This window comes from Corapipo altera, unplaced genomic scaffold, assembly GCF_003945725.1.
Source record: "Corapipo altera isolate COAL_440 unplaced genomic scaffold, ASM394572v1 112, whole genome shotgun sequence".
Classification (NCBI taxonomy): Eukaryota; Metazoa; Chordata; class Aves; order Passeriformes; family Pipridae; genus Corapipo; species Corapipo altera.
In genome coordinates this window covers 8,670,167-8,696,636 of record NW_020884899.1, presented here as the reverse complement: position 1 = coordinate 8,696,636, position 26,470 = coordinate 8,670,167, and the positions used below count along the sequence as shown (strand labels likewise).

The window sequence follows — 26,470 nt, the reverse complement described above, 5'->3', positions numbered from 1 at the left end:
ATCACAGAATATGCTGAGTTGCAAGGGACCCACAAGGATCATGGAGCCCAACTATGATTTTAGTTAAACCAGGGAAGTGGAAGTTTCAGCCTAAGTTCCTCAGTCATAGCCCACATGTGAGGATGTGAGATGTATCTGCTGGGCTGAGATGTAGTTTATGGACTATCTACTCACAGTGCCTGAGGAGGAAACAATGGACATCTGCAGGTTCCCCTTGTGACAACCTGAACAAAACAGTCAGTTCAGCACATTAACATGAAATCCATTTTTATAAATCTGAGCAAGAGACACACAGAAGAACAGGAAAAGTATATTTAATTTTCTATTAAACTTCCAACCAGAAAACATTTGCCCAAAACAGAACTTAAAGCTTTTATGTTACTGACAAGAATTTCATCATGATCAACACCAGATTCTGTCAGGAGAAAACAGGTAACATGTTGGTTGTACTCCCTCTCTGCTCTCCTGGCACACATAATCTGTTTTCAACATTCTAGTTCCTGCTTACTTCTGGATATTTTATTTGGGTTTTTTAATTCCAAAGTAGTAATAAGAAAAGTATTTTATAGCAAATTCCTAACAGTTATTCTAAAAAAATGTTGCTAGAGATCCCCTTTACAAGACTATTTTAATGTAAGCAGCAGCAAATTTGTTAGAGTGGAAGTCTGAAAGCATTTGTATGACCTGCTATTACAGCTTTTAAAAAATGCAACTCACTCAACTGATATGCCAAACTATTTATAATTTTCCTCACTTCCTTCTCAACTAACCTGAACAACAAAAAGCAGCCTCATTCAACCCTAAGTTTTATAAAATTTTTCATATTGATTAGAATTAAAACTGTCACAAAACCCCACCATATATCATTTGTAAGAGTTAGTACCTCAAGCTTAACCATAGAGAAACTGATGGAATTTATGAAGAGAATTAAGGTCTCTAACCATAGAATTTAGGTGAGAGAGGTCCAATCAAACCCAGCCTGCTCCATATTATTGATAATGTCTAGTCTCATTCTACATTTTTGTCAAGAACATCAAATACTGACTATTTACTCTACTGAGCTCAAAGTTTAGCTTTGCCTGGCTGAAGCTGTAGATTCTGAAGTTTCATTGCCATGCCCATGTTCCCAGAAATCTTCAATTTGCCTTGAAAGAATGCCTGGAAAGAAAGAAAGAGTCTGTGAAATGCAATACAACACATTACCCCAAATGCACCCCCCAGAGAGTTCCGTATGCACGGTTTGATAATTCCAGCAGTTCTGGCAGACACCTCACATCCAGGGATAAATGCATTTGCTGGCACTAGAGGGTAGAACAGTAAACTGGGGAAGTTGTATTCTTGTATTTGTGACACCTAAACTTGGTATTGCTTGTTTCTTGGATTATCCCAACCCTGGATCTGCACACAGAGCAGGGCACAGCACTCCATGTTTTGGTGCTGAGTGTTCATATAAGACAATTGATTAATTCATTTGCAGATCATAAAGTCACAGTGTACAGAAGATGCCACAACTTATTTCTCAACTCGAATCCTTAACTGGTTTTGTTACTGATCAATTAAATTTTGCAAATTTAGTTTGTGAAGCAGATATGCAGAAGATTTTGATTTTTCTCCTCCAGACCTTGTAAAAAGGTGAAGCACATGCACTAAAATATCCAAACTGTAGGTGTAAAACTGCAATTGCTTCTGAATTTTCTACCTGTACATTACAACATTTCTGTAATGTATTTTACCTTCAAACTTCTCCTAAACACACTTCAGTTTGTGAACATTCTTATTTACCCTGTGATTAGCAGACCAAAAACTTGAAAGAATGTTACCAGGAGCATTTCAAATTTAGAAGGCAGCACATAAACTTACACATCTGCTTTACTCATACACTACGACTGCTTTTGGCACACAAGAGGAATAAAAAAAGCAAAACCAAACAAAAACCCCCAACTAATCACAGGCATTCAGTGGATTAATCTCAGTTTCTGGTTTTTTGGCACCAAGATCACTCCTTACACTAATGCCAGCTATGAGCATAAAGCCCTCCAAACAGAGGCTCCACATTCCTCCTTTCTTATGGCACACTGCAAACACTGAATTCCCCCCCTCTTCTCTGCAAACCAAGAACTATTAAATCCCCTTCTGGATTACCTACAGCATGTCTGAGATAGTGTGAACCTGTTCAGAAGAGCAGAGACTCCCTTTCTTGATTAATCCTACATTGGGCAATTTGTTTAGACAAGGTCAAGACTTGTCATTTTTCAGATCAGACACAGCAGTTCTGGAGCAGGGGATTTATTTAAATAATTTCAATGTAAACACACTCAGAACTAACAAGTCAGTCCTCTTATCATCCCATGTTTGCTGCACTTACTGTCTGAGGATTCATTTTGCCAGTCATGAGTGCCAACAGATCTGTGTCAGCCATTGTGATTGTACAATCTGCCTTCTTATCTGCAAGGGAAGAGTTGACTGTGAAGATTCAAAATGAGAAATAAAACAGTAATAGAAGCTGCAACCCCATGAAGAATCTGTTGATACTACAGGTTAGCAAAATGGTACCTAAGTACATCCAAGAGCCATTATAAAATAACAGCAAGGGACCAACACTGAAGGAAGATGGACCTTTGTGAAAGCAAATTTATTCCTTGAAAAGAAATAATAATATCAGACAGAATGTTGATTGCAAGCATTGACAGCTGCCTTTCAGTTTTATCAAGTTTAAATTTGCTAGTATTAACATAAATCAGAATAGATGAGTTTTCCCCTGTGACACTCTGGACATTCCAGGCATTTCCTGTCCTCTCCTCCAATGGGAACAACATGTGCATTCTAAAAGCACCCACTTGAATTAATTAAAATGCAGAAGTTTTTAGGATCTTCTTACTAAAAATAAGCTGAAAAATTACTTTAATAAGTTCCAATATAAAGTGGTATAGATATACCAAAGGGCTAAAACCTGCACACATCTTTTCCTATACTCATTTTATTGTTAAACTGAAATATTTGATAACTGTGCATGCAACAGAAAACAGTGCCTTTCTTTTTGTAATAACTTAGAACAATGAATTTCCAAATCAAATCCCCTGTCCTGTTTTTAACTAAAAGGTTTGTGATGCAGGTTCATGGATAGATGAGACTCTGAGGACACACTCTTGTCTTTGTTTTTTTATTTGCCTTACTGGGGTGTGTGACTTCTGACATGAGCCAAGACACCTTCATGGCAAGGGTACAAATCCTGTGTTTCTGATACTTTTATGGGGTTCCTCACCACCCCTCAGTCTGTGTCTCATTTATTTCTGTCTTTTTTAAAATGGAACTTGCAGTTTCTGTCAGTTGGTACAGCACTGACATCAGTGAAGTTTTGTTGCTTAACTACCTGCAGAGAAGTAACTTGACAAGACAGACCAGCTCACCACCTACCAATGTCTCCAACAAACTGAGAAATAAAACAACTGCAAATTAAATTTCTGGCCCAAATTTTAAGAGGTGAGAACAACAAAATCCCCAAGGTTTGATTTTAACTTTTTTATTTTTCATTCTGACTCCTGTGAAGTCTAGGACAGATCTGCCTGGAGCCTCTAAGAAAATAAACAATTATCTCTAGATAGATTCAGAGTAGAAGACATTTAACTCTTGGTCCAAAACATCCTGGATGAAAAGTGTCAGCAATAAGAAAAGTTTAAAATTAATTAAGGTAGCTCTACATAATTTTTGTTCATTAAAGCTTAAAAAGAATATGAGTTTATCTCCATTAGTTTTATGTGTTTTCTACAGGAACACTGACCTGAATTAACTGCCACAGAGCCTTTACCATTTTTCACATCTACTACCCAAGTTGCTTCTTTTCCACCAGGACCATCTTTTATTTTGAAGGCAAAAATTCCACCAATTTTCTTGACAAACTGCTCTCCTTCCTGTAATGACCAGGTAATGTGAAAGTTAGTAATTTACTTCAACATAATTTTCAGATAGTCTGAATTTAACAGAAAGTAATTTAAAAACCTTTACCGTTTGTACTAATATAAAAGTATCCCCCGTTAGTCATCATTTAAACAACCATCCAAAAAATCTAAACAAACAAAAAACTCAAACTACGACTATCTATATTAAAATCTATTAAACTAAGAAAAATTACCACAGTCCTAACAGCCTTGTCCTGATGGAAGTCTGACAAAATGTGATTTCTTCCTCTAATCACATTTACAAAGGAAGCACCCAACAGCAGACACAAAGTCTCTCGTGTTAGTTAGCAAGCTCTTCATGTACAGCCTAAACTTGCCTTCACTGAAATACCCTTATGCAGGTAGGAACTATGTGAAAAAAAAGTAATTTAAAATCATGGCACAGGTAGAAAGGTTTCTGGCCCAGCAGAACCAAATTTGTACCATTTGTTTCAATGAGCAGTGCTGAGGAAGTGAGGGATGTTACTTCATTCCCATCAGGTTTCACACACATTGTTACCAATTAAAACCCTGTTGTAGGTAAGAGAATAAGTCAAGTACCTCTTGGAGCTTCTTTTCAATCTCTTTGAAGACCAGTTGTGACTTAAATCCGTCCAGAGCTGCGCTGAGCGGCACAGCCGTGATGCGGCCGCTGCTGCAACAAAAACCATTAATTTATGAACCTTTAATCACATCTGCAGCATCCTCAAATCATCATGAACAGGCCTAATGCCAGCAAGAAACATTTCAGCAACACAGAGCAACTCTGCTATCAAAGTGAAGCTTGCTCTCTCATGGGCTTGACAGCTTGAATTACAATCACATCAAGTATCGAGTTCGTGCATGAACAGAATATTAATTTTATAATGGAAGTAAATCATTAATCTTATTATTCCTGATTCTCTGGAGCAATCATCCTGCATGGTCTGACAGCAGCATGAAACCCAACTCTTCATTTCTGCAGGGACACACAGAGCCAAGCATGGAGATGTCCAAAGAAATGGCAATTCAAGCAGCAGGAAAAACAAGTTTACAGTTATTACCATCTCTTGGCAGCAGAGTCCAAAATTGTGGTCAGGTCTGGTATTACTGAAGTGACAGAATTGCCTAAGAAATGTTGCTGGAGCTTACTGGTGTGGTGCTGACACTGCCCCACAAGTGTGACAGGGTAGCAATAGTGGGCACTGTCATCTGAAGGAGACACATCCAATTTATTAATAAACCAGGGCTGTACTAACAGGATGCAAAATTTGTAAGGTATAGGAAAAAAACCCCAAAAAACAAATAAAAAGCAGAACTGTTTCAAAAACTAATGCCAAATGGATCAAGTGCTGCTGCCATTCACCTGGATGCACATGCCTGTCAGCTCTTGCTAAAGCCACAGGCCAGATCTGGAATCAGTGGTTAGTTTCTACATACATTGCTGTAGCAAACTGGCGTGAAATATCCCCATAAACATGGAATTTCACCACCTTTCCCTTAATTACACAATGCACATCATAAATCAGTTACGTAAGAGGTGTCTGAAGAGATCAGGCTCTTTCATTCCAAAGTTTGATATACATTAGTGCAACTCCATGTCAGGGATCTCCCACACAGAGCCTTTGGGGAACTAAAGGATTTTAAGCCTCTCCAGTGTGAGATGAAATAAGCACTGCTAAGGTTTCTCTGCTTTGAGTTGTACCTAACAAAGTATTTTAAAAATTTTCAACACAAATGAGGGTGACCTGAGCTGTAGTAAATTAAACTTCATTTCTTCAGGAGAAACATTATATCTACATGCAAAGCTCTTCCTGACAGGAAGGTACTACACTTCTAGCAGTACCTCAAGGTTAAGGATATAAAAATAGCAACAGTTTCTCTGTTCCATAAAGTTACAGTATTTTAAAAGACAAAGCTCAAAGCAGTGGAAAATAGTACATTCCCTGTAACAGTCCTTCCCCCTCTGAATTAAAACTGTCCCAACACCCACTGCCCAGTTCTGTGAGCAAGTCTGAAGAGAATCCATGAGAAAACATTCTTCCTCTATCACACCTATTTTCTCACATGGGACAATCTCTTAGAGACCACAGAAGTGACTGGATTATCACTCCTGACTCTGTACTACAAAAAATACTGCTGCAGCCCTTCCAAGCTTCTCTTGTCACCTCTTCCAGATTATATCATCACCTCCCAGGATCTGCTCAGGTTTAGCTAAAACAGACATTAGAAATATGAGTTGGGAGGGAGAGGAATATTTATTACTGTAAGGCCAATTGATAAATTTTGCTGTTCACAGGTTTTTAGAGCAAATATAAAGTATTGGCATCAACCTTTAAAAGCCTTTAAGTCCCACAAAGAGCAGCTCCATCTTTCTGAGCAAAGTTGAAAAGGGAATTGTGTATAAAAAGTCTCTCCTGAAATTCTAGTATAATACAAATTTTGTTTTCTCTCCATTCCTGTCCACCTCAGCACAGAACTGTAGCAGAGTGCAGACACCTTTGTAGCAGTGTTCTCCTCTCACTCTGAAAAAGGCTGCAACTGCAAATTCTGTAGCCAGGACTGGACCAGTAACACACCTGAACTCTTCTGAGTACTCACAATACCACATGGAACTCAGCTAAGAGCAATTCTTCAGGAACCCAAACTAGTAACAATTTCAGCAGTGGGTATCTCTATTCCCATGGATGTTTTTAGCAGATGCCTACTTTCAATTAATTCATTTTGATGGGGCCTGTTTTGTTCTTGGAAGGGTTTGTTTTGTTTTGCTGACTTTTTTCTCCTCCAAACATTTGACATTTCCTTAGAAACAGTCGCATGACCCATTTTTAGGGACCAGTTTCCACTTTTCCATGACTCCCAACTCCGAGTGCACGTTGTTTGCCAGACACACTCTTTTCAGTACCTCCCAACTCGCATTATTTCCCGGACTCAGGGCAGTGTGTGAGTTACAGCCTCAGCAACACCCGCACGGCTGCGGCTACAGAAGAGTTATGAGCAGGTCTCCAGCGAGAGCGCTGAGCAAGTTTAGTTACCAGCGCACTCCCTTCTTCGCGCAGCAGCACCCAGAACTCTAAAATAACCAAGTTCTGAGGCACAAAGCCACGGGGACACAGGGTGGGGGGGCAGGAATGTTCCCGCAGCAGTTCGCCCTCTCCCACCGTGCGCAGCCCAGAGGAGCAGGGCCAGGCCTGTGAGCGACCCCGCGGTGCCCCGTGCCGTGGCGGCCCCGCCTCACCTGTGTCCCCGCGGGAAGCCCCGTCTCACCTGTGTCCCCGCGGGAAGCCCATTCCGAACAGGGTCACCACGACGGCCCCGCCGAGCCCCAGGTTGTGCTGCAGCGCGACCTTCGCCCCCGGCACCTGCCGCCGCCCCGCCAGGCCGCGCAGCTGCCAGCAGAGCTCCGCGACCTGCGCCAGCCCTGAAACATCGAGCGCAGAGCCGTCAGGGCATTGGGAAAACTACTTTCCTGCCAGCGCGGGTATTAGAGATAGATCTCCTTGGGAGGCACAAAGGGAGGAGAGCCCCTTTTCATCGCAGCCCTGACTCTGGGATTACGTTTACCCTATTGTGCCATCAGCTCTTTCTGGAGTTGGAGACCGATTCCACCACACGCAGAATCACAGGATCAATTAGGTTGGAAAAGACCTCTGGGATCATGAGTCCAACCTAAGACCCAACACCACCATGGCACTAATGCCGCGTCCATTCTTTCCTTGAACACCTCCGGGGACAGTGGCTCCATCACCTCCCTGGGCAGCCCATTCCAAAGCCCGATCACCCTTTCTGGGAAGAACTTCTTCCTGATTCCAACCTGAACCTCCCCTGGCACAGCTTGAGGCCACTTCGCCCTGTCCCTTGTTCCCTGGGAGCAGAGCCCGACCCCCCTGGCCCCACCCTCCTGTCAGGGAGTTGCAGAGAGCCAGAAGGCCCCCCGAGCCTCCTGTCCTCCAGGCTGAGCCCCTCCGGCTCCCTCAGCCCCTCCTGGTGCTCCAGACCCTTCCCCAGCCCCACTGCCCTCCTCCAGACATTTCTCACATATTTCTCCTTCCCTCCATCCCGTCCCCTGGACAACTGCACAGCCCATTGGGCAAGGCAGACAAGGAATCTGCATGTTGTGGACTGAATTTAACACATTGCCAACTGAAACATTATGAAGAAGATGAGTCAAGTCAAGGAATTTTATCATTCCAGTCACAGAACAGGTTTCATTGACACTCTCTCAGCCCCAAGGAGTGAGTGTGCACAGTGGTGCAGCCTGCCCTGGAATGGTTTGAAAATTTAACAATTCTTCCCCCATCCCATGGCAATAGAGAGGCAAAAATACCAGTAACTGCCTCTACATCTGTCACTGGAGCTGACAAAAAACTAACTCAAACCTGGCAATGCAACACTCTCATCCTGTTAGACACCCACAGGCTCATTTATCTGCAACCTTTTTTCTCCAAAGTTTCCTAAAAATTCCCCCTGCCCCCAACACCAACTGGGTATTATCTCACTGTTACAGCTGTTTAGATTAAAGTTTGCTGTTTTACAAGGTTTCTTCTTCTCCAGTTTTCTGATAACTTCTCATTTCCAAACAAGGAAGGTGAATTATTTTCACAAATCCAATCACATTTTATCCAAGAGCCAACTCATTTGATAACAAGCACGGCATATTACAGAAACCAAAAAAAAAACCCAAACCAACAAACAAAAAGGAAAAGCCATGCTGCTGGCAAATGGTGACTAAGTGAGCTTCTGTTCTAAACATCAGATAAATATTTTGACATGCAAGATTTAACAGATATGGCTTCTAGTACAGCTAACAATGGAACAGGCTATTCAGAGGCAGTAAAAGCCTCCAAGATCTCAAATTTAAAGGATGACATAATATAAAAACAGTTATTCAAACCACATTAATCAGAAACTCTACCATTGAGTAATTATTTAGGAGAAAAACAAGTTTAACTGTTTGCAGACTGCTTTAGTAACACCAAAAAAAAAAAAAAAAAAGCACCAAAAATTAAGTCAGTGCTAATGGTCAAATTCACATAGGTTTGAGCAATCCTGTGTGGTGAATCTGCCTTAACACTTGCATTATTTGGAAATGAGAAACTGGAAAGAAGCTCTGGAGCTGATGGTGAGGCTCTCATGTGTCAAGCACCAGTGGGAAGCCCCTGCCTGCTCAAGGGCTGCATCTCCTGTTTCAGGGGTGTGACTCAATGAAGTGTCCTTGCTTACCTGTGGCACCAAGAGGGTGTCCCTTTGAAATCAAGCCACCACTGGGATTAATCACCCACTTTCCTCCATAAGTATTGTCTCCTCTGTCGATCAGGTCACATGCTCTTCCTATAAAAACAGAATTTATGTAAGAAAAATGGTCTTTGTAAGTGATTTGTCAATTCTGCTGTCACTTACCAGAGATGCTGCATGTCAGGCAAAACCAAGGAAATGTTACAGCTCATATTTCACAAAGGGCCGACTGGAATCAGCCCAACTACCTTAGTGAGAATTGCTTATATCACTGGAGAAAGTGGAACAGGGAAGAGAAGGATTTGATACAAAAGTGGTTTTTAATTTGCTGTTGAATTGTTTTGTTGATATACAGTATTTTGATATAACCAATATAATGGAGCTATTTATTACTTTGCTCATGAAACTGCAGTGATAACTATGTCTTTTGTAAAAGAGTTGTAATTTGTGCCCCCCAGTACATGGGAGGTCAACACCAAGTTGGACAGGAGCCTTTGCCACAAAGGCTGCATTAAGGCATTAAGATAGTAAATAAAACCAATCTTAAGATCAGTGCTTAGAATTACTCAGCTTTCCAGACTACAGACAGTTCTCCCTTTTAACCAAGCTCTTATTCCTTTATTCTTGTACGAGCTTCTTGGGCCCACATTATTACTCTGAAATCTAAAAAGAATCTGCCATGGTTCCTGTACTTATAACTTACTTGTGCCACTAAGTGAGAACACCAGGTTAGTCTTGCAGATCTGAATCCACAGTGTGGTTTATGCCCTTTCATTAATCTCTATGCCTAATTAATCTACCGCTGCAAGATGAGTTCCATCTACTATTAAGGTCAGACTGACTAAAGATTGTGAGACCTGCACTGTTAAATTACCATGCACAAGACTTATCAGGCAAATAAGCAACCATTCAAAGGCAAATATTTGAAGACCTACAAACACATAAAAAGTCGTCTTGGAGTTCCACGAATGTCTCTGTTTTCGTAAGAAAGCTCAGACTCAATATACCACCTAGTGCCAGAATATGGTATTTTCTCAAAATCAGTTAAAAACATATTAGAGAAAGATTATGTTAGATGGTAATTTATGCAAAGCAAGAATATGTTTAAAATTTAAATATATCACAAACTGAAGTAGCAGTTCGAAAACCTCTTCAGTAGAAAATTTTAATGGTTTGACTTACATACACAGAACTAAACTCCACTGCCACTTAACCTGTTGTAAATCCACCCTCTTCAATGACATTACACTAATCTGGGCAGATTGTGCATTGTAACCCAGTTGACTTTAAAGGCATGGTCACTACTTGCCAACATCGCTGAGGCAAAGTTGTTCCAAAGATCAGTGACTTGCTAAGGCCCTCTATTGGCAATTCTTGTCCAGTTTTTATCCTCTTAAAAGGAAATACCTGGATGGAGATCTTGGGGTAGGTAAGTACGTAGCCCTGAAAAAAGGGCATAATACTGAGATCACAGGAGTCCTTAATTTGGGTATTTTTAGTGCTTTCCACTTTAATAAAACAGTGATGTCCATTGATGCTGTTACCTTCTGGACAGAGTCCCAGAGCTTCATAGGTAAGGAACTCATTCACTGAGAAGCAATCATGAAGTTCAATCACATCAACATCTGTGGGCTTTAGGCCTGCTTGTTCAAAACATTTCTGTGCAGCTTTTTTAGTCATGTCATAGCCAACCTGCCAAAAGAAGGAATTGTATGTTAAAGCAGCATTAAAGAAGTACAGCCAGCCATTTCATGTCTACACTTAATTTTAAACATGCTTCTATATATCCTGTCAGTGAAAGTAACCCAGAGGAGATGGTATTCTGATTTATTTTAATGCATCACATATCAGAGTTTAATATTTGTACAATATGAATTGTATAGAAAGAAATTATACATTCTAAGTCTTATTGCTGGTATGCAAATACTTTCTGGGGAATATCCTCTATTTTCTGGACCTTGCTCACCAGCCACTTTGCTCCTTTGTGTGAGTCAGACCAACAGCCTTGCAACAAATCCTCAAACTGTCTTGTTCCCTTTTTCTATCAGCCACTGACTAGGACTGTATTTTAAACCTAAACAGAACATGACTGCAGCAGAAAAAAACCCAACAAAACAACAAGAAATGCATAAACCAAAACCCCAGAAGAACCATCCCAACGAGTACCAGAGAACAGGGAATTGTAAACCCACCATCTTCATACAACTGTTTTCTTCAAATGTGCTTGGATAATCAGTAGCCATCACCTGGGCTAGAATTTCCACAGCTTTTGGCTGCAACTTATGCCTTTTCACAAACTCCTCATTAGCCAAAATTGCAGCTGCAGCACCATTTGATGTTGGACTGATTGAAAGAAAAATAATGATGATATTATTCTAAATTAGTAATGTAGATCTTCCATAGATTTATCTTTTAATACAAACAAAAAAAAACCAAAGAGGACAAATGAAAAGACATTTTCTTTGGCTGAAACTATAAATTCCAACAGTGTTTACTGGGCACTTGCAGTAATATTTATACCAGACATTTGAAAATCAAAATAGAAACATATCATAAAGGTTTTTCAATTTAGGAAAAATCAAAGCTTCTACTTGGCTATAAACAGATCAAGAGTGTGTAGGAAACACTGAAGAGAAAAATCAACACTTAACAGCAATGGCTGCACATGAGTAAAACATGCAGAATTATGTGAGAACCCCAAAGTATAAAACATATTTCAGCTCATTGTATTGCACTGTGAACAAGTATCCAGCACTTGGTCATGACAGAGTTTCCACAATTGTTTTATCTATAAAAAGTTTTCCTTAAAGTCATCTCTAAATTTTAATTTACACACAAACAGACTTGTCTGAACATCAAGATATATTTTCCTCTCCTTACCAACACTGTAAGACAGTCAGGTAATCAAAAATTTTGCGAGATTGCAGAACTTCATCTAATGTGTACTCCTTCTGGAACTGGGAATACCTGAGGACAACACACAGATGCCATCTCAGTTTCAGCACTAGACATACTCAGATCACACTATAAGGCAGCTATAGAGCTGTTTTTACAATGTATAAGGCACTGGATGTAGAATTTATGCTGGGGAAAATTCTCATTCCATAGTAAAGAATATACTCCACAAAGCATTTCTAAAAATAGTACTTGGTGGTGCTTGAATTTTTTACCAAGGGATGTTCAGTACAGGAGCAGAGCACACCACTCACGGGTTGTTAGTTGAATGGCTGTGATTCTTCCATGCAATTTTTGCAAAGTACTCTGGATTTGTCCCTGGAAGGGGAAAGAAAGCTGTGTTGAAATATTCTGTTTACCCAAACAGTGGTAATGTAACAGTTTAAATATTGTGTCATGAGCATCTGACCTTTACAAGCATCTTTACAAGAGACTCATTATTATCAAGGCTTTCCTTAGAGCTCAACTTAGGTCTCAAAAGTAAATTACATAAAGACTACTCAACATGGTTGAGTTTTAGCTAACAGAACAAGCCACTTGGATATCTAACAGTTACATAAAAATACAGAAAATAAGTGCATTTTATTTGATGTATTACCATACAACTGAAACTTGAATGCTCATTTTCCTACCAGTGCAAAACAGCTGCAGTGAAATATTAGAGTCTAACATTTTTCCCTATAATAGTCTAAAAATAAGTGCAAATAAAAGATGCACAACAGTCCATCCTGTTACCTTGGGACCAATTCTCTTATCTGTTGAGGGGGTAAGAAACAGCAGTGTCAGCAGCCTAGTTCAAGGGATTAAATCAAACACCCAACAGCTTTTGCCAAGGAATCCAGTCCCAAGCCCAGCCACCCATCCTAAGGCACAAGCTAAAAATGCAGGAAGTTATGCAGCCTGATTGTTCACACCTTACACAGACACAGACCATACCATGAGCACAGTCACCAGACACTCTGTATCACAGCCTTAATTCTGTCTCCTGATGGTTTTGTTTGCCTACACATCACCAGCTGTTCTGTGGGGAACTCTTTATCCAAATGTACTCCCTCGTGTGTGAGCTGCAGATGTTGCAGTTGCAGCACTTGGGTAAAAGAAAGGATGCTGAATGCTACCATTTTTTAAAACCCCTAATATATTATTTTAAATCAATTCATTAAAAGAAGACAATGAAAAAAAATGTATGTTGACATACCATATTTCTCCATATGTTCTTTGCCAGCGCTTGCAAACAACTGAGGTGCCACTGGAGCACTTGCTAAGCCGTATTTATTTATCATAATTTCCATGTGTTTGTCCATTGGATTAGTTCTGTCTGAAAACTAAAGAGAACAGAAATAGTTACAAAGAGAAATAGTTACCAAGAAAGTCATAATTTCTTTTTCTCTACAACATCACCACAAAAGTGCCATGGATTTCAAGGAAAATAAAGGTTTTTCTGATCATTTAACAATTCCACTGGACAGTATGTTACACTTCAGGGACCTGTTTTTAAGCATTCGTAATTTCCCAACTAGAACAAAGAGTAAATAAGCAGAAAATGCCTTAACATTATAACCACTGCACTGACTCAAGGCAAGGATCACTGCTATGTGATTTCTACCACAGTCACTATTTTCAGCAGAGGACATTGGGTATTTTTCCCCTCACTTAAAACCCTATAGTTAATATAATTTCGAGTTATAAAATTAATTCTATAGTAGCATTTTCAATGAAGCTTAGATGAAATATTCTAGAGCATGTTAAAAGATAACCCTTGCTCATTTTTATCACTTGTTAAATGTAACATTTCTCACCCAAACCTCTTGCATATATTACCAAATCTGGCAGTTCTGTAGTTAAATGACACATGGTCTCTAATACAGTTTGCCATAAGGCAAAATATAAACAAACTCCCACAGACTTCTCCAGTAAAAACAAAGAAGAGTCAAGAAGCCCTCAGGTTTTGGGAAAGTGTGTTAACAGGTCAACCGAGTAAGCATCAAGCTGGAAGACTCAGATTATTTCTTTGATTTGCTGTTGTCATTTTGAGGAAGACACTTCAATTACTCAAAGCTTCAGTATTCCATCTGGTATTTTCATTGTTCCCTCTTAACCCAACCTTTAACACAGTCTTGACAAAATACTAGAAGCAGGACATATTACACAAAATTAATTCTAAAACATTCCACGCAAAATTTGCACGTCGGCTGTCATCAGAATGATAAAACTCATTAAAAGTTTCTGTGGATCAAAATAATGGTTTATTTTGTAATCCCCTACAGCAACATAATGAAGCAACTGGGATAAATGAGAATATGTCTCAGAGAGTGAGGAGGTGTAACTCGCTACAAACACAGAACATATGAAGTGTTTCAGACACTTACACCTGTAGCAAGAGATCCTTTCGCCATCCTCTCAAAGCCAAGTGCCAGAACACAGTCTGCCAAACCTTAAAATAAAATTTGTGGCCATTTAAAGCACAATGTGATTATAAATGACACTAAGTACTAACAACTATTCAATTATAAGATGTGTACATAAACACCTACCAGCTGCCCTTCCTCCTTCCTTCATTTTTGAAAGGGAGTCAAATTAAACTGAAAAATGATATTGATACAGACATACTGATACTCAGGAATCAGAGATCGCTACAGGATTTGGGTTTATTTTAACTGTTTGCCAGCAATTGTCTTAGGCAAGCAAGCACTTATGTCTCTGCTACAAATACTAGAATAATCATACAGCGATACTATAGTTTTCATTACAGAAACATCAGCATTTAAGTGCAAGAAAGTATCAAAGTCCACAAAGGAACTGCAGAAACAGAAGGAAATGCTCATCTATCAGTTCAAAGCAGTCTGTCACAAGGCATTGCTCTTCCCCTCCCTTCCAAAAATGCCTTAGTCAAACACTTGTGTTAACTTCAAGTTAAAAAAAATAAAATTAAAAGCTAGGCTTTTTAGCAGATTCTTCTCTCCTTTTCCTTTCCTAGAAACAGAGACTATGTGTTACCCAGCTCCAGAGCAAAACAACTCACCTCCTTCTACTAATTGTCTGGCCATGAAGAGAGCAGTGGATCCAGTGGCACAGTTGTTGTTGACATTAACAATGGGAATGCCAGTCAGACCCAACCCGTGGTAGATGGCCCTCTGTCCACAGGTAGAGTCACCTTTAGAGAGAAACACAGCATTAAAGTAAGGTACAAACTCAAACTCCACTCACAAAAAGAAATCCTGCCATATATGTGCAATGCTACCACTTAAACTGTGAACTTGAACTTCTGAACTGTCCCCATGAGTGTGTCTGCCAGGTAACCACAGCAAAGAACCTCAGAAAAAAGGTGAAACTCATCAGATTTTAAAGACAGAAGCTTGTCCTGCTTCTGTGATAAAGTGGCAGAAAGGACTCAGAGGTGCAGCTTGAAAGCTGCTCTAGCTATCACAGCTGACTGACCCTACTCCAGTTGCCATAATACAGCCATTAAGAGAGAAGCAGGAAGAAAGTAAATGCAAAACTCTCTCTACATAGGTTTCCCCATAATAGAAAGCTTATGCATGGGATTCCCCCATACTTTATCCACACAGATGTAGATAAATTTTATCCACAGAGACGTCTGCAACTGTCAAGGATGTCACATCCCAATCAAACATCACTTACCATAAACATAACCCACACACGCCTGCTTCACTGCTGAGTAAGGAATCCCAGCATCAGCTAAAGCTGCTTGGCCTAAAAAACAGTTACAAGTTGAAAAAAAAAAATTAAAATTGAAGAGAAAAAAAAAAAGCAGCTCTCACAAGCATAACAAGCAACCCTAGTTGCTGTAATATGTAGTTGTATGTACAATTCCTGCATTCAAACTAGAAAAAGAGTTGTACAAATTCATTGTTATATGATGCAAATGGTTAATATAGTCTTGTACCTTAATACTCACAAGGACAATTTCACACTGTTTTGAGTTCTGAACAAGTTTCTTTATCAGCAAATTTCATTCAATTGTGTTCCTGCACAAAGGTGGTTCATCCCAATGAAAGTATGTTTTGAATACTATAGCTAAGTATTAAATTATTTAAGGGTCCAATCCAATTTTAAGCCATCCTGCTGCCTTCAGCATTGGAGACAGCGAGCTGGACAGGTCAGTTATGGATTTTCTGAGAGTGGTCTTTTCTTTTTATATACAACTGAACAGCAGTTGTACCTTCATATGTATAATAAAAATATTAACTGTAAGACTTAAAATAAGCATCAGCAATCAAACAAAATGCTTTATTATTAAATTACCTGCTTCCTTAGCCATTTCAGGATAATCAGCACTGTTCTCATTAGGCTTTGAAAACTGACAAGAGGAAACAAAACAAAACCAAAAAACAAATCACAGTGAGATTTAATACCTTTTTTGCTCAAATTGGTATATTTAAAAGCTTTGTATTTAATATTGAAGTCAGCTTTAAATAATGCAAATAATGTAATTTAATTGATCCAAAAGTGTGTGCACAAAACCTTGACAATTCCCAAGTGCTACTGCCAAATCCAGATAAAGTAGGGGCACTTTATGGAAGTTGAGGGCCATTTTTGCTCATTCTTAAAGAAGATCCATGGCTGTGGATATGGACAATAACCCTGTGCAAAGCCTGGAGGTGGGACAGAGAAGAACTGTCATTGTCACTGATTCATCATAATATATCATAATCTTCACTAAGACTTTGATAAATACTTCCCTTCCCCTTTATTTTGTTCTACTCCTATTTGTAACAAGAAAATGCTTGCTTTTTGTACAGAATTTATCATACCTCACCCCTCATCATTGGAGTAGAGATGGCATTTCTATTTTCTTTGCAGTGATTTGTTAGAGTCCACCACAAACACATGTGCTTTGCGTTTTTACATCACTAACAAAAAGTGTCGCTGCTAAAAAAAAGTCTTCATTCTACAAATTATCTGACATTCCCTGTGAGTGTACAAAAGTTAATTTTCTGCCTCCTTGTGCTTTCCTCCCCAACTCCAGCGTTTTGCAACACTGCTGTACTTACTGTAGTGCCTCCTTCCATTAATTTAGTCAGAGAACCTTCATACTGAAGGCCATAAGAAAAATCAGTCAGCGAGTTGATCATTGTAAAAGTCTGTTCCTTTAGCTTTTGCTCCTCTTTGAAAATCATCAAATCATTTAGGTTGGAAAAGACCTTTAAGATCAAGTCCCACCATTACCCCAGAACTGCCAAATCCACCACTAAATGATGGCCTCAGGTGACTCCACCACTGCCCTGGGCTGCCCCTTCCTGGGCTTGGCAATTTTTATGGGTGAAGAAATTTTACTTAATCCTAATCCTACTCCTAAACCTCCCCATGGAAACTTGAAGCCATTTCCTTTTGTCCTGTCAGTTGTTACTGGGGAGAAGCGCCCCACACGCACCTGGCTGCAACCCGCTCTCAGGGAGCTGCGGAGGAAACTGTGCTGGCCGCTGAGTGACCGGGTACAGAACTGCCCAGGAGAGGCCCTGAGCCCCTCGGGCAAGGCCAAGCCGCGGGCCAGCGGCTGCGGTGACACTCCGGGGACACTGTGCCCACTGCAGGTCTGTGGTATCGACCCGCTCTGCGGGTTCACCACGTTCCCCTTGGCCGCGCTCCGGCCTCCCCCTCACGCCGGGCGCGGGCGGACTTTGCGCGGCGCCGCTGCCTCCCGGGCCGGCACCGCACGGCTCTGCCCCGCCAGGGCCCGCTGAGGCGGCGCCGGGCGCGGTGAGGGGCTTTCACCCCACGGGGGAGGGAGGGAGGGAGCGGACGGCTCCCCCTGCGTCCCCTCAGCGCCCACAGGGGACACCCGCCGAGCCCAGCCTGGCCCGGGCCGCTCCCCCTCACACACACGGTGCCGGGGAGGGCCGGGGGCGGTACCTTGGTCATCCCGACGCCCACCACGAACACCCGGCGCTGCATGATGGCAGTGGGACCCCCTCCTGCTCCTGCTCCTCCTTGTCCTGCCGCTGCCGCCGCGACCCGCGGGCCCTCAGCGCCACCGAGGGACGGGCAGAGCGACAGAGGCGGGCCAGCGCCGCCACGCCCCTTAAAGGAGCGGAGGACCCGGTGCGGCCCCGGACGGGTTGAACCCGTCCATAGCACAGCCATGGCCATCCCTACAGCCATCCTGGCCTATTCCCCCGAATCTCCCTATCTTGTTGACTCATCAGACGTTTCTCCAAAGTGGAGCTGGAATGACGCAAGTCTCTTCGTGTCCCGAGAAAGGCAACAAAGCTGGGGAAGGGTCTGCAGCGCGTGTTCTATGAGGAGCGGCTGAGGGAGCTGGGGGGGGCTCAGCCTGGAGAAAAGGAGGCTCAGGAGGGACCTTCTCTCTCCCTACAACTCCCTGACAGGAGGGTGGAGCCAGGTGTGGGTCGGTCTCTTCTCCCTTGTAACAAGCAATAAGACGGGAGGACATAGTCTTAAGCTGTGCCAGGGGAGGTATAGGCTGGACATCAGGAAGAATTTCTTCCCAGAAAGGGTGATTAGACATTGGAGTGGGCTGCCCAGGGAAGTGGTGGAGTCACTGTCCCTGGAGGTGTTTAAGGGAAGACTGGACATGGTACTCAGTGATGATTCGTGATGGACTCGATGATCCCAGAGATCTTTTGCAATCCAATTGATTCTGTGATTCTTTTCCTTCAGAGATGTCTTCAGGTCCGTCACTTGAAGGGATCATCCTCTTTTCCTGAAATGCTGGATGGGTTCACGGTGAAAACAACGTCTGACCTTCATCAACCCACTCTTCCAAGAGTCCTTCCCCTTCCCTCACGGTGCCATCCTTGAGGATCTCCACGGCTCCGTCACGGGACAAAAAAGGAGGTCAGCTCTTGCCTTCCACAGATATCCAGGCGGCATCTACCTTGTTTCCCACCGCACGAGTCCTCACTTGTCAGTAACCCTTCCACTCCAGCGGGCTGTCACTGTGTCCCTGACTCCTCTAGGTCCTCCTTAAAGGCGGCCCGTCCCGTGCCGTGCCCCGCGGCCCCAGAGCGGCCCCAGAGCGGCCATGCTGCGGCTGGGCCGGGCGGTGCCCGCCGCGCTGCGCGGGGCCCGCCGAGGGACCCCCGCGGCCCAACCCCGCCGGGGCGCGGAGGTGCTGGTGGGCTCGGCCGGCGGCGACAGCGGCGGTGAGTGCCCGGGGACCGGCGCGGTGACCCGGTGCTGCAGGGAGGGCGGGGGTTGAAGCCAGGTCGTCCGTCGTATCTTAGCTTTCAGTTATGCCTTGTTTCCGAGAACGCCCCTGCCAAATGAACAGCTAGATGCATGTTCTTAAGTTACGTGTGCAGGAGAGCTCAGCACAGGAAGTTCTGGTTTGCATACCTTAGATTTTTCTGACATCAGCAATGTACAGCGCTAAAGGTAGGACAGGACTTGGGCATGTCTGTGCACAGTTATGCATGAGAGCCAGTAAACAGTTTGAGTTTTGGTTCAGATTGCCAATGGATTTACTTTCTTTGTAACTATTGCAAGAGCTCCTAAACACCTCTTGGTAGTTTTGCTGGTTACATACCCGTGAACAGTTCCCACAGCTGTGTCTTTTGCTGCTGCTGCTGTCACCTGTGTCTGGTTCAGTAGCTGGCCCCTGGCACAGGCAAAGGAATACACACGTGCAAGGTACAGCTGTGCACCTACAGCAGCAGCAACAGCAGCTTAGAACGTTCGTGCCTGGGAAGTGAGCAGAAGTCCAGCCAAGGAAACAGGATAGATCTTTTTTTCTTTCCAAAGCACACAGAAGCCATTGGATAATAATTTACAAGTCACAAGTGCAAGGGAGAAGTAGATATATATTTTGGCCTTATTTTTCTGCCTGGACTTAGGAACTTTTAGTGGAGTCTTTTCCACTGATGAGCTTATTAAGTTTAAATAAAATGGAGCTGCAGTTCCCTAGTGGTTCTGGAACATGAACTGAGAGTGACCAGTCTGTGCTGTTCTCATGCCAACAGCAATCCCAAGAGAATTTTTTTCATTAAAGAAATGTACTTGAACATAGTAAGACTGTACAATAAGAACTAAATTAAGTAACATTCAAAAGAGAAATCTAAGATGGATCGTTTGGGTTTTGGTTTGTTGGGTTTTTTTCCCCATTTCTGCAGTGATTCTAAGACATATGTTCTTGGATGTTGTGTTGATTTTTCAAAGTCTAATAGTATTTACAGTGCTGCTGAATTTTACAGTTTTTCTGCATAATTGGGTTTTGTAGACATGGTGTGCCACCTCTACTTTTCAAATAACTGATTGGTTTAGAAAATACTTTACATGCATTTTCAGGGAAGAGCAGATGCAGCACATGCAGATATTGTTCCCAGTTGAATTACTGTGTCAGAGAACTAAATGAAGTATAACTGAAATTGTCTCCTATTACCAAGGTATTGCTGAAATCCTAATGAACCGACCCCACGCGAGAAATTCACTGGGAAAAGTATTTGTAAACGAAGTGAGTATGGGCCTGGCCTGTAAGTGTGTTTGGAATTGTGATCAATAACCAACTGCAGTAAGAATAGTTGTAGGAAATGTAAAACAAAATCTTATCCCTTGCTGAAGGTCAGTGGGAGATGGCACCAGGGCAAGGCAGGTTAGCCTGGAGAAAAAGGGATTGTGATAGTTACTGCAGTATCTCAGATGTGGACTGGACAGAGATACTGGAGTTATTGAAGTTAGCTAATTTAATTTAATTAAACTCAGATGCAAGTTAATGTCCTTACTTGTGTAATTACAACAAAAACATACTCATTGTCACACCTTAGCAGGTGATCTGTTCAAGAATAATACATCCTCGAGAAAGTCCAGCTCATGCCTTGACAGAAAAGGGAATGAGTTTAAGGTACAGCAAAGGTTCATCTCTGAGTGGAAGGAAAAAAGAGATGGGGAAACACATCATTCTGAGGCTGTCACGGAAAGATCCTGCTGGTTCCACTTACATGATTTCCAGAAATATCCTGGCACCTGCAGGGCAAAAAGAAAACCCTTGTATCATATATTAGGAGCTTGCTCTAATTTATGCCTGAAGTTTTTCCCCCCTTGTCTGCCCTCCCTCCCTCGTAGCTGTTCAGTGCCCTGGAGCAGCTCCGCTTCGATGAGAAGGTGCGTGTGGTGGTGTTCAAGAGCCAGGTGAAAGGTGTGTTTTGTGCAGGTGAGTAACAAAGGCTCTGCAAACTGTGCTCAAAAAACATGATGGCTCTTGGGACTGTGATCAGATCAAGCAGAAAATGTGTGCTAAAAGAAAAATAGGCAATTTTTTTGTGTGGCAAATAACAACCACATTGTTCTCTCAGCTGTCTGTCTCTTGGCTTCCATGATGAAGATGTGTGTGACAGAGTGAGCCACACAGGCTGCATGGTGCCACTATTTGTTTTCCATTTCTTCAAGCACAGCTGCTCTGGTATTGGAGTTCTTCTTTCCAGTTTTATGGATTGTCATCCTTACATACAGTGGTTGGTGTTCCTCTGTGGAAAGGGCACAGAGGAGCAGCCCCCATTGCTGCAGCCCAAGTGTCCACACTCTGACCTCCCCCGACCTTACTTAACCTCTACAGAATGCTGTAGTTCAAAACTTCTGAAATGAAATGGTCTGTCCTCTGAGAGGGACAGGAGGGAACACAGTTTGGATGGCTTTTCCTGGATTCTAACCTTTCTCTCTGTTATTTAGGAGCAGACTTAAAGGAACGTGCACAGATGGATGATGCAGAAGTTGGACTGTTTGTTAGAAGGCTGAGAAATCTCATGGATGAAATAGGTAAAGGATTATTTCAGTTGGAAAAGTTATCCCAGACTACCTGTAGTGAAACATGCTGTAGGAGGGGACAACCAGCAGGTTATCCATGTAGGAGTTGCTTCCCAAATTACTCCAGCTTATGCCTGAAACAAAGATCTGGTAAAATACTAACTCTCCTGCTGCCACTCCCAGGACAAGATGCATTTCAGTACTGCCTTACCCACAACATGAGCAGTGCACACACATGGGTGTAATAAATAAAATACCTGCTATGGCAAAGCATTTATATCCAGTTCTGTGGAATCCTAGGGAGGCAGTGCTAGACAACGTGAGCTGTGCTGGTTGTCCCACTTCCAGTACATGCTCTGAAACTCTCAGGATATGGCAGTGCCCTAACAACATGGATTTGAATCTCTGAATGGATTTGCTAAATGGATTTGTGGAATGTTTGGGTTTGTATCTACAACTCCTCCACTCCTTTTTTTTTTTTTCTGAAAGGAATACGGACTCATGCAATTGATTTTCTTCCCCTATTTATGAATTATTCTGCTCTCACTAGAGAGAAAAACCAAAGTGAAAGCTGACTAAAATACCAATCAGAGTTGCAGTAATTAAAAAACCCCCAGGAGCAGTCAGGGAGGGGTGGTTATAGCACAGAAGTAGCACATGTCTGAAGTTTGCATCCAGCTCCCAGAATATTTGGAAAGGTATCAAGCAGATAATCTCCAGATACATCACGTTGCTCAACTGTGAGGTAACAACAGTGTTTACCAAGTTCAGGAGCCTTGGCTGACAAAAACACCAGAAAAACTGATCCTTGTGACAGTGACTTGGGGTGGCTTCTTTGCCCTGACTGTTGAGCTGCACCAGCTGGACATTGATGTGATCAGTTTGCAAGGAGACAGTTCACCCTGCTTTGTGTTGCAGTAGAAAATGAATTCTTGGGCAATTTTGGACTAAAAGCTTTAGAGTTTAAGGATTCAAATTCCAGAAGAGAACTTCTGGGACACAAGTGCGTAACCTGTGCTGTGCTCTGCAGCTGCCCTGCCTGTGCCCACGATCGCTGCCATCGATGGCTACGCGCTGGGAGGGGGACTAGAACTGGCCTTGGCCTGTGACCTTCGAGTGGCAGGTTGGTGTTGCTCCATGTAGGAATCGTCCTGCAATCAGTGACTATATTTTGAAGAGAACTTACGTGCTTGAGAATGGACTGTTGATAGAATCCAGAAGTTTGAGAGGAACTTAAAACAGTTCAGGAAATGAGGAAGCATTTGTTCAGAAATTGTGACGTTTAGTTACTATTGGAAAAGCAGTTTCCATGCTTAAAAAGTAAAGCCTATTTTTAGGTAAGATTAGGATTCCTTTAGAAAACTTTATTAGTAAAATTAAGCAGTTATTGGAATGTAATTCTGGATCAGCACTCTGGCTAGATCTAACCTTCCCAATTTAAATCAGTTTGGACTGGAAGATTTCCTTTTTCTGTTTCTGTGCTTCCATCCATTACGTTTTATCTAGTATGGACATAAGATTCCTTGTTCTAGATAAAACTGCTACATTGGGCTAAGCAGCCATACCACACATCCCCCATGGCACTTGAGATGGACATTGGTGAAACACTGTAGTACTCACTTTCTGGCTACTTGGAGAAATGGAGTTCCAGTTCAGTATTGCCAGTTTGTAGTTTTATCAATCAGTTCAGTATGGAAAACTTGTAGTTATACAAATCAAAAAGTAACTAACCCTGCATTTATTTTTTTAATAGCTTCATCAGCTAAAATGGGCCTTATTGAGACCACACGAGGACTTCTTCCTGGAGCAGGTGACCTGCACTCAATCTTCAGTCACACTTTCTCAGCTGTACAGTAAATATTTTGCCATTAGAGCACTTTAAGTGTTTTGGATGTAAATTAGAAGTAGCATCTCACAGTGATGCAGGAGATCTATGAATCAAGAGTTCTGCCCCAAACCCTGTCTCAGACTTACTCTGAATTTAGGAAAGTCCCTTTACACCTTTTCTTGTTTATCGAAATACTCAAAAGGGAGCTTTTCAGATGCCTTTCAAAATGTTGACATAGTCAGCTAGTGGTTATATGATGCCTTTATTTTTTAAACCTCCTGGTTTTTTAAGGAGACAGAATACTAGTGGGGCATTTCTCAGAAATGAGAAAAGGTGTTTTCACTGTTATCCTAAGGTGGAACCCAGCGCCTGCCCAGATGTGTTGGAATAGGTCTTGCAAAGGAACTCATTTTCACTGGCAGACAGATTGATGGACAACAGGCCTTCTCCATGGGCTTGGTAAATCACTCAGTGCCACAGAACAGCGAGGGAGATGCAGCTTACCAGAGAGCACTAGCTTTGGCTAAAGAAATCCTTCCCCAGGTAAGTGTGGTGTTTATGTGGGCAACGTAAAGACAGCAAACAACAACTGAAATTCCTTCCTGTGAAATACTGAAGTCTTGGTTCTTCATGTTTAAGTCTCTTAACTGTCCTTTGTGAATACAATTTCTGTAGGAACAAGCATTAACATCCAGCTGATTAACCCACAGGACAGTTTTACCCCCAGCTGCAGTCATGCAGCCCTGCAGGACACACTGAAACCTTTCACCATGTACATATGTGAACTGCAGAAAACACCGATTTTTAATTTTTTTTTTTAAATACTTACTAACTTGCTGCAAATTTTTGTAGACTAGAAGGTCATTTGGAGCTAGGACAATGGCATAACAATTCCTCTATTATGAATGAATGTGGCTTTAATTATTTTAAATGTTTGTTGTAGTTTGATTTCTGTTTTTTTTTAATAAAGGCTCCATTTGCTGTGAAAATGGGAAAACTGGCAATAAACAGAGGAATGGAGGTAATAAATTTTTTTTATAAATATTGAGGTGAATGAAGCAAACGAGCAGCCCTTACAAATTACTACATTAAAAATGATCAGAACAGATGAGTTATAATCCATATTTAGACCAGGCATTTAAAGCCATTGCAGAGGTTTTAAAGATTTTCTTTAAAGATAAAATTAATAGGGCAGAATTTCTCTTCTAGTCACTAACACTGCAGTTCTAATACAGGAGTGAAGGTCACTCTGTACTACAAGTGAATGTTTATTGATTTGAAAACTATGAAGAGCTTTGAGGGCTGTACTTCAGAAAAATCTCACCCTTCCCTCTCATCCCCAGGTCGACATTGCATCAGGGATGGCTATTGAGGGGATGTGCTATGCCCAGGTAGGTTACCTTCAGAATTCATTCCTGAAAGGAACAACTGTATTTTAATTACAGGATGAGCTTTACAAGTGGTTTTGGTTTTGACAAATTAAAAACGATTCCTCCTGTGAGGAATCTTTGTGCCAAGTTTTGAGAGCACGCACCTGTCTTAGCTAATGGAACAATACAGTACATTATTTTATTACAATATAACGTGCCTCTCAGTGTATTTTAAGATGGTAAAGCATTAAGTTTAGGGAAAACTGTTTTCCTATCTAGTTCTACAGTCTTTGTCTGAGATGCTTTGCTTGTGAGTTACTCTAGAACCCAGTCTCTATTTTCCTAATCGCAGAACGTGGAAGTTGGGACTTAATGTATTGACAGAAAAGCAATCTTAGTCTTACACCACTACTGCCAAATTAGCCAGGACTTAAAAGCACATCTACTTGTCAGTGGAAAACATACCATTTGCTTTGCTTTTCTTTTTAATATAGAATATTCCCACAAGAGACCGTCAGGAAGGGATGGCTGCCTTCAGGGAGAAACGACCACCGCGCTTTATCGGCAAATAACACTTTCTAGCTTCCCCTTGATTTTTGGAAAGTAAAGTAGGACTGAAGAGCACCCACTGATTTCTTGGGGATAATTTTTATGACACCATTCTGTGCACTTAACCCCTTGCCTTGGACTGCATTTCTGAATACTCCACTGGATCATTTTTCTGTACTAATCTTCCAATAAAGATTTAACTTTGTACACCTGATCCTTAAAGCACGTACATCTTGAGTCAGTGTTGCTCTCACACAGATGTCAAGTAAGGAATATGGAGAAGCTTTGGCTCACCATAAAGAAATTTAAAAAAAAAAAGGCAGAAAACATGCTGCATCTAAACACTGTTAGGAAAGACAACCACCGAAGAGAAAGACAACTTAGGAAGTGCTTTACTTCCCTAGACTGGAGCTTTCAAGCAAAAGTAAATTAGGAAGCAAATGTGGTTTTAGTAAACACTTTACAGGTTATCAAAATATACTTACTAAGTCTGGCTTACCACATTGGAACTGGCTGTCACTTCGTGCTATGATTGTCTCAAAGCAAACCACAGTTTCACTTGTGCCAGAAAAGTTACCCAAACAATTCTGTGGGTGAGGTCACCTTAACAAATTACACACCTGCAAGTTTTCTATGTAAACATCTGAAAAGATAAAGCAGAGTCAGGATCTTCAGCCTTCACAAAAGATGCTAGAGGTGGGATACAAGAGTTTCAAAGTTGCTTCCAGAATTATTGTCCCCTGGCAGAAACCTTTCTGTAAGTGGCACATACACTTGTAAATTTAGTGGATTTATACCTTGTAGTAATTTATATTTTTCAGCTTGAAAGAATTCTGCTCACAGTTTGCCTGAGGTGTGTGAGAGCAAAAGAAAAAGGGTACAAAAAAAATCGTTCAGAA

The 26,470-nt window shown here is 41.7% G+C and overlaps 2 protein-coding genes across 5 annotated transcripts; one reads left to right on the top strand and one right to left on the bottom strand.

Annotated features, from left to right (window-relative positions):
• SCP2 (sterol carrier protein 2) lies at positions 1-18,139 on the bottom strand. 4 transcript variants are annotated; one of them, XM_027649272.1, is made up of 16 exons: positions 17,979-18,131; positions 16,371-16,425; positions 15,747-15,818; positions 15,127-15,258; positions 14,474-14,538; positions 13,303-13,429; positions 12,359-12,422; positions 12,030-12,116; positions 11,342-11,492; positions 10,694-10,841; positions 9,138-9,245; positions 7,182-7,335; positions 4,497-4,590; positions 3,779-3,908; positions 2,366-2,445; positions 1-1,158 (listed from the first exon to the last, which is right to left on the bottom strand). In XM_027649272.1, exons 1-16 carry the CDS (start codon positions 18,018-18,020, stop codon positions 1,063-1,065), a joined length of 1,605 nt encoding a protein of 534 aa, XP_027505073.1. In that variant the 5' UTR covers positions 18,021-18,131; the 3' UTR covers positions 1-1,062. The 4 variants fall into 4 exon arrangements, with proteins under 4 accessions (XP_027505073.1, XP_027505074.1, XP_027505075.1 ...); XM_027649273.1 differs by having other exon boundaries at positions 4,497-4,587; XM_027649274.1 differs by lacking the exons at positions 1-1,158; positions 2,366-2,445; positions 3,779-3,908 and having other exon boundaries at positions 7,153-7,335; positions 17,979-18,139.
• Positions 18,140-19,146: 1,007 nt separating this feature from the next.
• On the top strand, positions 19,147-25,785 carry ECHDC2 (enoyl-CoA hydratase domain containing 2). Its single transcript, XM_027649278.1, has 10 exons — positions 19,147-19,231; positions 20,471-20,538; positions 21,147-21,234; positions 21,750-21,836; positions 22,855-22,947; positions 23,578-23,634; positions 24,008-24,195; positions 24,623-24,673; positions 24,996-25,043; positions 25,517-25,785. The coding sequence occupies exons 2-10, from the start codon at positions 20,488-20,490 to the stop codon at positions 25,592-25,594; spliced, it is 741 nt and encodes a 246-aa protein (XP_027505079.1). The 5' UTR covers positions 19,147-19,231; positions 20,471-20,487; the 3' UTR covers positions 25,595-25,785.
• Positions 25,786-26,470: the final 685 nt, after the last annotated feature.